This window comes from Capsicum annuum, chromosome 1 (assembly GCF_002878395.1).
Source record: "Capsicum annuum cultivar UCD-10X-F1 chromosome 1, UCD10Xv1.1, whole genome shotgun sequence".
Classification (NCBI taxonomy): Eukaryota; Viridiplantae; Streptophyta; class Magnoliopsida; order Solanales; family Solanaceae; genus Capsicum; species Capsicum annuum.
The window spans coordinates 229,223,716-229,236,063 of record NC_061111.1 but is presented as its reverse complement, the minus strand read 5'-3'; the positions used below and the strand labels follow the sequence as shown (position 1 = coordinate 229,236,063).

The 12,348-nt window shown below is 35.4% G+C and overlaps 1 protein-coding gene across 6 annotated transcripts; it reads left to right on the top strand.

The window, feature by feature from the left end:
* Positions 1-3,682: 3,682 nt before the first annotated feature.
* On the top strand, positions 3,683-10,593 carry LOC107859059 (DUF724 domain-containing protein 6). 6 transcript variants are annotated; one of them, XM_047409384.1, is made up of 9 exons: positions 3,683-4,264; positions 4,775-5,181; positions 5,699-6,124; positions 8,300-8,381; positions 8,542-8,660; positions 8,781-8,871; positions 8,961-9,221; positions 9,373-9,531; positions 9,601-10,593. In XM_047409384.1, exons 1-9 carry the CDS (start codon positions 4,228-4,230, stop codon positions 10,278-10,280), a joined length of 2,262 nt encoding a protein of 753 aa, XP_047265340.1. In that variant the 5' UTR covers positions 3,683-4,227; the 3' UTR covers positions 10,281-10,593. The 6 variants fall into 6 exon arrangements, with proteins under 6 accessions (XP_047265340.1, XP_047265335.1, XP_047265328.1 ...); XM_047409379.1 differs by having other exon boundaries at positions 8,455-8,660; XM_047409372.1 differs by having other exon boundaries at positions 3,717-4,264; positions 4,768-5,181; positions 8,455-8,660.
* The last annotated feature ends 1,755 nt before the right edge of the window (positions 10,594-12,348 follow it).

Here is a 12,348-nt window from a genome sequence, read left to right as displayed (position 1 = left end):
GTGATTAGTTGTACATTTTTAGTATTAACTTAGAAAATAGTAATTTCATAGTTTTTAAGACTTTAAAATTAAGAATTTTTAAAGGTGTCGAACAAGAATTGTCAATCTTGAAATAGTAATTTCATTAATCAGAAGAATATTCTTTTACATTTTTTTAGGTGTTTGCTAGAGTGGATGAATTTGTTTGATGGGTTAGCGGAATTTGAAATTTCAAGCGGCAAAGTTGGGGGTAGATGGAGAAAGAAGAGAACACAATGTGATTGAAGTAATTGTACGTTGTAATTTGTGAATCATTTGGAGCTTTTGATAAATTAATGTTGCTGAGTTGATTTCCCATTAAATTCTGTTGGAAATTTTGGATTTGAGGCTCCGCCGGCGCTGTGTTTGAACTCAAATTGATAATGATTGCCTCAGTAGATTTTGGAGATTTTTGGTGGGATGTGCTTGCGGGAGGCTGGCGCTGCTCCTGATGTTGGTTCGCCGCCGTCAAGCTCGCCGGAATCCATCAGGGACCTTTTGATAAAATAAATAAACTTTTCTCCATCGAAATCCGCCATTGCATCACATGTCTGATGTTAAACTTTTTTTTTAGAAGTCAATGTTTGATATTTTTTGTGCCCGAATGTCTAATGTGCTCGAATTTCGCCGCCGTCAAACTCGCTAGAATCCATCTGCAATGTGCACTTTAAGTATGAAGAAGATAGAAATGTGGGTGAATATTCTTTTATTTATTATATATATATACATATAATATTTAAAAAATAGTTTATTCGCATAGCTCCGACGTGACAGTGATGTGGCGCTGATATGTCGGCGCGTGTGATGCACTCTCAGTTATGAGAGTGGTACATCTTTAGAGTTGTATTTAATACACTTTAAATATGTTAAGGGGTAAATAAATGAAAGTTTAGTTTACGTGCTAAAATAAGTTGAGCGGACAAGTTCATGAGGAAAATACTGTCTTTTTTTCATATTTAAAACTTATTAGCAATACATAAGCACGCACAAAAGTGTTTATAAAAAAAATAAATTCTAGGTAATATGGTCAAAATATTAGTTACTTCTATCAAAATAGCTACTTCCTCCGTCCCATTTTACTTGTCCCAAATTGGGATGGCATAACAATTAACAAAAATAATAAATAATATGGATAGTTTACTAAAGTATCTCTATTAAATGATGTTTACATTTTAATTTTAAGAAAAAGTAATTAATGCAAAGGGTAAAACATAGAAAGAAAAGTTTGTCTTATCTTGATAAGTAAAATGGGACAAGTAAAATAGGACATCAACTTAGCTAATTTAGAACTGATAAAATGGGACGGAGGGAGTACCATTTTATGAAATCAATTCTGGGCATTTAAAAGTAATCAGTTAATTATCATCATGAACAAAAGTTTGATCTAAAACATTTGTTTTATAATGAAACAGAATCTAGGAAATATCGCCAACGTACTAGTCACTTTTATCAAGCATAACTACTTATTTATAAAATCAATTTTCAATATTTGAAATTTATCAACTATTTATCATTATGCATAGAAATAACACACATAGAAGTGAACTCTCAATATTTTATAAGGAAAAAAAATCTAGGAAATATCGCTAAAAGAGTAGTCTCTTCTATCAAAATATATAAATGTACTTACTTAGAAAATCAGTTCTTAACATTCAAAATTAGCATCTATTTTTCATCACACAAAAGTAAACTCTTAATATTCTTTTATAAGGAAAAAGATTCTAGAAATTATTGCTAAAGCATTAGTTGTTTTATATCAAATGCACTCTACTTATTTAGATAAACGATTCTCTAACATTTAAAACTTGAACTATTTATCATCATATACACAAGAGTAGGGGTGAACATTCGGTATTCGGTTTGGTATTTTCATAATTCGGGTTCGGTAATTTGATAATCGGTAATTGAAAGTAGATACCAAATATCATACAATTAAACTTCGATTCGGTAATTCGGTAATCGATAAATTAAATTTTGATTCGGTACGAAATTCGGTATTACCATATTAAAGTTGGACATGCTTGTAGTGATCCTATTTGGTGATAATAGTGGTGATTTCCAACCAACGTTTTCAGAAAAAATCAATTTTGTTTGGTAGTTTGACACCTCTGGATTCATAGTTTTACACTAGAAAAAATTAATTTATTTGGTCTTGTTACACGTTAATACATGTGACTCAATTAACGAAACATCTTAAAAACCTATGTTATTGTAGTTTGATCCAGCTCCAAGAAGGGGAGAACTGAATGTAACACGAATAACATTTACATCAAACTCGATGCAACACGAACTGAATGTAACGAACTGGATGTAAATGTGATGTAAAGTCATAATATTACTTTTTATAAATGTGATGGAGAGTAATATATGTTATGTTGTCTGCCAAATGCTGAGTTTTGCTTCTATCCGCTGTTGACATATGACCACAAGGATTAAGAAAGCTTGACCAAGTACCCTTAGTTAAATCCATATTCCGACCTACTTTAGGAATATTAGAGTTGGGCAAGTGCAGCCACCAATGGTGTTATGTATCATATCATGAAGACTTCTTTTTTTGTTGTTCCCTTCCACACCCCGATTTTCAGTCTTAGCGTGATATTTTCTTCAAAAGTTGTCATATGTTGTGTAAAGTTAAGAGTCTACTTTATGACTGTGTTTAACCATTCAAAGTTTGTTTGGGCAATATTCACATAAGTATGTGACTTTTGGAGTGTGGACTAGGTATGTGGCCTATAGGTCACTTAACTATAATTAGAATTTCGGGAAATACCAAATACTAAACGGTAGTAATATTTTTTATCAATTCCGAACCCAAATACCGTAATTTTAAAATTTTACTCCCAAATACCGTCCCAAATACCAAATTACTGAATACCAATTACCAATTTTTTTAATTCGATTCGATAATTTAATTTTTGATATTTTATGCCTACCCTACACAAGAGAGTTCACCATCCTTCTTAATAAGGAAAACAGATTATGAGAAATAATAAACAAGTAAAATATATGGAGAGAGTATTTACTACTTTCTCCATCCAACTTTATTTGTTTTTATTTGACTCATCATATCTTTTTTAAAAATATGAATAATAATTATTATTTACCTAACTATTAAAAATAAATATTCAATTCGTTCCTTTTTAGTCATGTATACTAAAAGTAGTTGTTTCTAAATACTTGTCAATTTAAACAATCAAAAAAGAATTAATTATTATTTTTCAACTTTATCTCAACATTTACTCATTCTATAATAATAATTAAGAAGCATGTAAATCAATAAAAAATTAAAAATTAATAAGGAATATATGATTCAAAGTACACTCTTAATAAATTTATAGTCTTAAAGATTATACAAAATCTTATTCTGACAACTAACAAAGAAAAGAAATAAATCGTATTTAATAACAAAAATAAAATAAACTAAAATCACAAAGCCCTTACTTTTATTTTAAATTAAACAAATAAAGTCTAACAATTATTTTTAATCCACTATTATAAACAAGTAAATATGGAGGAATAATCAATATAGTATAAGAGATCCCTCAATTTTTTTCTATACAAGGAAAACTTCCCTAGAAGATATCGCCGAAAATCCGTGGTGATTCATTTCCCGCCGTGGGCGGCAAATGTTAAAAATTCAGAAAAAGCGTGAAAAAATTAAATATGACGTCAAAAAAGAGGGGGTAAAAAAAGAAAAGGGGAAATTGGGAATTAAACATACTAGGGCTTTGAATTCCCTTTTGGGATTTTGACAAAAGCCCTAAAATACAAAATGCGTGGTGGCACTAGAACAACTAGACAACAGCAGCAGCAGCATCTTCAACAACAACAACAACAACAGCATCTCACTAAAGGCTCTACCGTTGAAGTTACTTCCGACGAAGAAGGATTCAAAGGCGTTTGGTTCGGTGGCACCGTACTCCGTCTCTGTAAGAATAAGGTGTTAGTCGAATACAAGAGTATTGTTGCTAACGAAAATGGGTCGGATCCATTGAGAGAACTTGTTAACGTTTCATTTGTGAGGCCGGTACCACCGGTTGAACTAATTGAGGGGTACGAGTTAGAAGACGTTGTTGATGCGAATTATAAGGACGGTTGGTGGACTGGGGTTGTAACTAGGGTTTTGGAAGATAATAGGTATCAAGTTACTTTTAGTAATCCGCCTGACGTACTTGAATTTGGTGTGTCTGAATTGAGACTTCATAAACAATGGGTCAAAGGGAATTGGGTCTTACCCGGGAAGCAGGTATTATCATTTCGTATCCGTACTGATATTAGGGTTTTGTGATTTTTATTAGATGTTGTTGTTTTTTGGGTGTTATGGGTAGGGATAATTTTTTTTTTTTTTTTGCATGTGTTTTGGAGGAAATGTTTGATTTTAAGAAATCGTCTTTTGGTGGGTGGGTGTGTTAAATGGGTTACTATATTGTGTTTTTGGTAACATTTTGGTTACTATGTTGTGTTTTGGTAACATTTGAGTTACTATATTGTGTTTTTGGCAACATTTTTAAGAAGTAAAGTTATTTTCCCTATTTTTAGAAATAAGATGTTTCACATTTCAAGGTAACAAAGCATTGCAAATGATTTGTCATGTAGGAGGACATTTTCCAGAAAAAGATTCATATTTGTTGCTGTATAGTTTTCATTTCTACTTAAAGATTGTAGCTTTTGTTGTGTAAGGCTGTTATCCGCTTGAATTCTTGATTTCTATAATTGTCCTCTTATCTTGTCATGTCTAATTGTCGAAAGAGAACAGACTCACTCATGTTTAGTGTGGGGAAGAATGTGGAAGTATCTTTTGATAAAGATGATCGCCGTGATGCTTGGTTTCCCTCAAAAGTAGTTGAACAATGTGAAAATGGCTCTTTTTTGGTGGAGAGGTATCGGACAATCGACAAAAAGGGGCGTATTGACAATGTAACAGTTGATTCCTCCCATATCCGACCTTTACCACCGCATATCAATAGGAAGAAATTCAATTTGCTGGAAAAAGTGGATGCATTTTATGATCTTGCCTGGTGGAGTGGTATCATCACTAGAGAGCTTGCTGATAATAGGTATATTGTCTTTTTTAAGCACACAAACAAGGAGAAGGAGTTGAGTGACTCTGATTTGAGACCTCATATGGATTGGAAAGATGGGCAGTGGTTTACTACCTCTCGGGTATGGACCATTTGAATTCCTTTGATTTTCAGGTCTTGTTACTCTTATGGAATCAGACTACTATTTTGTTCTTTTTTCCTGGTGGTCGTAATGGCGGTAGTGGTTTTACTTATATCAAAATAACAATGGTGGAAGTGTTCTGTTGCTGACCTTTTATAATCCATTTGCTGCTGTAAGTTGTAAATAGCAAAGCACCAGTTTTAGTTTGCAGTTGTTTCCCACTTTCCCAAGTAACAAACCACCCAAGTGTAGCAAATTAAGCTAATTCCCAGTATCAGTATGTGAACATCAGAGTTGCATTGACTTTGAGATGATGTACAAATTAGCTTAATTTTTCCTCTGAAAAAGTTTATGTATAACAAAAGACAAATAATGACTTTCTTCTACTGTCATTGGATATTCATCTAATCTCGTTTGTGTGTTAGTATTTGTTTTATAAGTTGTTATGCCCTTATCTTGCCGAATTCATTCTTGAGTTATTTGACTTTCTTAATTGTGCATCTGATTATACTTTCAGGACCTTCCAATTCCTTCAGATTGTCAAACTAATGGAAGCAATAACTGCACTGACACTAGTATTTCACAAAAGGATGTTCCTCTTGACGGATCAAGCATTATGAATGAGACATCTGAGGAAAAAACACAACGTTCTGTGAAGTATATAGAGGATCTTAATGAGCCACATTCAACTGATGAGATTTCACCGGAGGAGACATTGCAAAATGTCCTTCCCAGCTGTGATTCTGCATCTCCACATCCCGCAGAGCTGCCCAAAGACATGTCACTTGAAGCTTGTAATCTTAGTTCAAAGCTTTCCAAAAAACCCCGTACAAAGAGTCCCTTTAGTCATACTAGCCCAAAATCTGAATACGCTGAAAAGAAGATTTCAGTACCTGTAGCTGTCGATGAGCAACCCCATAACCGCTCTTGGCAGAACAGAACTGTAAGCCATTTCTCAGTCAGATCTTTTCTTGCATAATGTGTGTGCGTGTATGTTGAGTCAGGGCTATTAAAAGCCATCACTTCATTGCTTAAAGAAATTAAATGATGCGAAGTGCGGTGGTACCTTTCATGGGTGAAGCCATGTGTTTCAGAGAAGTGTGCGTGTCAAATAATGGTGCTTTTTTTGCATGTCAACTTGGGGTTTGATTGATAGTCAGCATAATTTTATATTGGATGCTAAGATTATTTATTTTATTTGAAATTTCCTTATTATAATACTAAATAGATTCCTCTATTTATGGTATTTTTTGATCTTTTCCATAAATTGTGCACTTAATGAAGTGTGTTCTTCATTTCATGCATTTTGCTTCAAGCTCCATGAAACTTCTTGCTTTTTTTTTTTTTGCACTTTTTGATCAATAAAAATGCATGCGACTGTGGGAGCAATCTGTTTCTCCTTCAGCTACCTTTCTGGTTCGCGTGTGTTGAAATTGATAGAGAAAGGAATGTGAGGTGTTGCTATAAGGACAAAGTAAAGCTAGTTGTGTCCTGTGCAACATCATCTCTTATAAAATTGTATTAAATGAATGTCTATTGTTTGTCAAAGCGTTTCTTGTAGAATTTACAGCAGCGTTGAAGCATAAACTAATATGCCACTTTAGTAGTGGCGTGAAGATGTTGAATCGCGTCTCACCTGACCTGTTTGTACCAATAGAGCGCCCTCTCTATTGGGTCAATAGTATTGGAAGCAAGCGTCAGGTTAGTCTGGCTACTTGTTAGCTAATTAGGTCTGGCTTTGCCAATAACCCTTCAGGGTGGAGATAGCCCGACTAATCAGGCGAGCCAATAACGGGAACGTAAATGGTCAATTTGTTCGTCTTTTTTTTAATTTTGCTTTTCCTTTCTTACCTGACTATATTAGCATACTGGTTTAACTACTTGAATGTTAGTACAGGAGCTTACTATTTTACCACCGTCTATCTTAAGGAATAAGTCTGTTGACCAGCCTAAAGCCATTAAGTCTCAACATTTACTTAAAACCTACCTAATTGGTTGTCTTCAGTCTCCTGCTTCCTCTTTTCCTTCAATGGTGAAAGTTGAACTGCTTCTTCTTTGTTTGCTTGTTACATACTCCATCCATTTGAAGGGCGCTTAACTACCTGCATTCTCCATTGTGTAATCTAGAAAGGTTCCTGGACTCCACACAGAACTTTTAATTGCTAACCATAGCAGAAGTTTTCTATGGCGGGGCGATTGCAATGGCTTTACTCTGTTCTCTCATTGGAGGGTCTACAACTTCAATGGATTTGGTCTGATCTGAATTTGTTTCTTCTCCCTTCTCCTATTTTCCATTTGTTCATCCTTTACAATACTTATAGGCAAATGAGGAACTACAGTGGGTATTTGGTTCTTGTTGCTGATTCTTAGGTTGCTCTCTTTTCAGAAGTAATCTCTTGGGTCTTTGCTTTAGTTGTGACATGTGCTCTCTTTGAAAATCTCACTTGTGCCTGAGCTACTTGTGGATTTTGGGGATCCAAAGATCTTTGCCTTTGAGCTGAGCTGCGCCTTCTAAGGTTTGGCTTGTCTACGGTGGTGAAAGGTCAAAGAAAATTCTTTATTTACAATATGCTCCTTCGAGTTCTAATTCCGTCAATCAGAGTTCATATTCAGTCCATTCATCTATCTTATCCAACAACAAAAAAGAACAAGAAAAAAAAGCTTAGTTTGCATTCATCCAAATCTGAGCTGAAGTTGTTTCTTCTCCCTTCTCCTATTTTCCATTTGTTCATCCTTTACAATACTTATAGGCAAATGAAGAACTACAGTGGGTATTTGGTTCTTGTTGCTGATTCTTAGGTTGCTCTCTTTTCAGAAGTAATCTCTTGGGTCCTTGCTTTAGTTGTGACATGTGCTCTCTTTGAAAATCTCACTTGAGCCTGAGCTACTTGTGGATTTTGGGGATCCAAAGAACTTTGCCTTCGAGCCGAGCTGCGCCTCTAAGGTTTGGCTTGTCTAGGGTGGTGAAAGGTCAAAGAAAATTCTTTATATACAATATGCTCCTTCGAGTTCTAATTCCGTCAATCAGAGTTCATATTCAGTCCATTCATCTATCTTATCCAACAACAAAAAGAACAAGAAAAAAAAGCTTAGTTTGCATTCATCCAAATATATGCAGAGGAAGAGATGCCAGGAACTAGGTGAAGAAAAGAAGGGTGGGGCACTTGAAAAGTTGCGACGCCTAAAATCTCCTACAACAGGTATTATTTGTTTACTTGGTATCTTTTTTTTGTTCTTTTGAAATCTAAATACAGTTTTAGAGCTGCTCAACAGGTAACAAGGATATTGCACTAGAAAATGCTGCTGACGTTACTCAAAAACGTTCTACACGTAAAGAAACTGATGTTCCTGTCATCATAGGGTTGGAGTGTACTAAAGTTAGGAGCTCAAAGACTAAAAGAACGCGTCAGATTAATAATGAATCTTTGGAGCCTATCGGAGATCAGAAGCAGATTGATGCTGCTGTAGAGGGTATACAGGTAAGAAGAGATTCAAAGGCTATAATATACCGATTCAAAGGGTATAATATCCGCAAACTATTCTGTTTGCTTTTGTGCTTTGGCATACATTGTTGTTTAAACTCGATTCATTGTCTATAGGAGGAGAACAAACAATTAGGTGATGAAGAGGGCAGTAGTCAGAAAAAAAGAAGGGGAAGACCACCTAGGAAATTGCTTAATGCCCTAGAAGGTATTAGCACAGATTCCTTGGGTTTTCAATTGGATGGTGGAATTTGATTTTCAGTTTTATCCTGAAGGTTATCTGCTCTGCTTTTGTAGATATGCAACCAAGCGGAGATCATTCAAAAGATGAGATTTTAGATCCCGTTGAGCTAGCAATTATGGTTAATGAAGATGGTAAGGAGCAACTAGAGGTTCCAGCAGGCCCCAGCAAAAAAAGAGGCAGGACGAAGAAGATGACCCCAACAAAAATGTCAAGTGAAAAAGCAATTCAGTCTTCGTCCCAGCAGCATGAGAAGCATTACGTGAAGAGGGAAAAACGACAAGCAAAATCTTTAAATATTGAATCTCAAGCTCAAGGTGAGTAATGGCGTCTGTAGTAGTAGTTGCAATTTTTGGGATGGTGTTGGCAATTTGGTGCATGATTTTGACCACTTTGGTGGATGTGCTGTATGCAGATAGAGCAACAGGCTCACTTCTCATTGTTGAGTTTCTCATTGGCCTTCTGTAGGTTCTGTTGACTCTTCTGCAGTGAAAACTGCTGAATCAAACAAGATAGCAACCGAATGTGAGGAAGCTCTTGCTGAAATACCCTTCAACGGATTTGATGATCAACCCCTTGCAAAGTGGTTTGAAGAAATACAGTCTCCTACTTCTGTTGATGGATTGAGTAAGCTACTGACCTTTCATTAGTTTCTTCCTGTTCTGACTGTTTTTTGATGATACGTTTCTCCTCCAGGAATTTCACCTGCACGTAGTCCGAAGCAATCTGCTGAGATGTGGGAGAAACAAGACATGCCCATGCAAACTCCTGTCAATGGGACCCCAGCAACTCAAACTGCAACCCAGAGCTTGCCATTTGTGAAAAATACACTGCTTTGGTCAACAGTTGAAGCCATGGATATTTTCAAGAGGATTCCTCAGAAGCCACATTTCAATCCGTTGCTACAATGTAAAGAGAGTTCCCGTGAAGGAATGGCTATAGGTCATATGGTTACCTTTTTAAGCATAGTAGAGAGGACTTCTAGACTGCACTTTGACGATCCTAGAAGTAGCTTTCAGGAAATCTTGGAGACTCTCAGTGACTTGGAAACCCATGGATTTGATGTGCAGCTTGTGCGAGATCGTATAACGGAGTTGTTGTTGATGAAAGATAAGCGGGAAAAGCTTGAAGTCCAAGTTGCAGATATTGATAGTCAGATTATCGCTCATAACATGGACAAAGAACGTATTGATGGAGAAATTGAAGAGATCAATAAACAAATAGCAGAATTACAGGATAAGCTATCCCTGGCTACCTCAAGAAAGGTGGTTAAGGACCGTGAAATTGATGGTTTAAGGTCTAAGTTGATGGATATTCAAGCAGACACGAAGAAGGCACATTCTGAATTTGACAGTCTCACTAGTAAACCTCTTTAACTGCTGCCAGCATGTCACAATTGATGGTTTCTCTTCAAGCATGGGTTGCTGCTATTGCTTGAATGATATATAATCACTAGTATCTTAGTTTGGTAGGTGCTTTTAGACCATTTGGCGATCATGCCAAATGTGTATATGTCCTGTCTAGGTAACTTCGTTGGAATAGTACATGTTTTTGGATGGTCTATGGTTTTTCAGCTCCAGACTACTTTTTGTGAACCTGAAGGTTCAAAATGACTTTGGAAACTGATTTAACCATGGGTTTCCTTGTATGTGATGAATCTGATGCCGTAGTTGATTGGTCCTCTGTTAATTTTGTTCTTTGTTAGTCTTCATATAGTTTCTATCCTGTTTGATATTGTTGAAATTTGTCTAATTAGTTGTGTCATGGGTTTTGGAAGTTAGAACCAAGTGTTGGGATTGTTAGGATTCACCTGCAACGCTTTGTGTCTTTGCAAATGTTCATAAGCAGAATGTGGATGCTGATTGCTGACATCCTCGAAATCTTGGACCTTTAATGGTGCTCTACCGAGGATATTGGATAATTGCATCACAGTTCAGTGTGATGCTAGTTGTTTCCTGGGTTTTCTGCCAAGGAAGGAGCTAGTGTTTGTTGCCGCTGTCAAAGTGCGCATTTGGTTGGTTTCCTTTTGCTTGTATAAGAATCAATTGCTTCACCATTATGCTTTTACCATTTGACCTTTTGATTGCTTTGGAGTGTCATTTTTATTTCAATTTTTTGGCTCCTATCTTATTAACCGACTAACTACAATATTTATCCCAACGCAAGACCTAGGTCCTTTTACCTCTGCAGCCACAAACGTGATAGCCCAGGGTACCTTCAGTCCTCAACTGGGCAAAGTGGAGCAAAGAGGCTAGTTCGATGCCTACCTAGTTCTTGGGTAGTTGGGCGTAGGAGCGGACCCGTAGTTTCATTTATGACCTACAATTCCGCGGACCTCTATAACTTCGCTCAAATCCTTTATACATGTTGAAAAGTTCATTATACATGTGATCGCCAGTCTATTTATTTTCTGTTTTCAAATCCATTTATGTAAATACTATTAATTTGAGATCGTTGCAGATACTCATACATGTTAAATCATGGGTACACTTCTTAAACCTGTACTCTCTCTTTCCCCTTCATTTTATGGGTTGTAGTTGTACTCTAATTTAGTTATCATCAATTTGGTCCGTCTAGTTCTTCTTCCCTCTCTTTTACAATTAATGGAAACGTGACTTCTCTTTCTTTGTCATTATACACTCATTATTATGACAATAAATTAGTTAGTTTAATGATTTCAACTGCTTACTGCTACACCTACTGGTTCCAACTTTTCTTAAATGCTACTCCCTTCGTCCCAAAGTAATTGAACTATTCGATACGAAGAAAAATATTTTAGGACATAAATTGTAAGTTACTTTTCACTATTATCCTTTTAATTATTCTTAAATAAAATATGAAGTACTTAAGAACCTCATTAAATGAAAGAGTAAAACTGGAAGAAATTTCTAACACATCTCTTAAAAAATGAACAATTCATTTATTTAAGATATTGAAAAATAATTCAATAATTTATTTATTTTGAAATGAAGGGAGTACTAGTAAAATTCCAAAAGAGTACTAACACGTTTTCCGTATATTACAATTTGAAATAATCAATTATGTCCAGATTTTTAAATACGTAGAGCTAAATACCGTGCAAGAATGGCTACGTTGCTCGATAGAAACCGATAGTTGCTTTGATAAACCAATAAATAAACGAGGAATCTCGGTTTCCAATTTGTGAACACTATTTTCTTTTGTTTTGCGCTAAGTTTCTTTCTTAGTTACTTGTAAAATACGAATTGATAATTGTCAATGATGGTAATAGCAAGAAGTGATATGGGTCGAAAAACACTACACGGACTAACATGCATGCTGTTCTAATTTTGTTAAGGAGGAGAAATGGTGTGGTTGGTATGGAAGAGATAATTTTAAATTTTTTCAGGTTGGATGCTCTTTGAAAAATATTATTTTCTCAAAAAATAAATTTTTTGAAAATAAGAAAAATGAGACTTACCTTGT

Excerpts from the sequence above, each read along its gene's own strand:
- LOC107859059 (XM_047409372.1), top strand. The coding sequence starts at position 3,791 with ATGCGTGGTGGCACTAGAACAACTAGACAACAGCAGCAGCAGCATCTT. Across the intron at positions 6,125-8,299 it reads GCTCTTGGCAGAACAGAACT|AGGAAGAGATGCCAGGAACT; the intron begins GTAAGCCATTTC and ends AAATATATGCAG. Across the intron at positions 8,872-8,960 it reads ATTGCTTAATGCCCTAGAAG|ATATGCAACCAAGCGGAGAT; the intron begins GTATTAGCACAG and ends CTGCTTTTGTAG.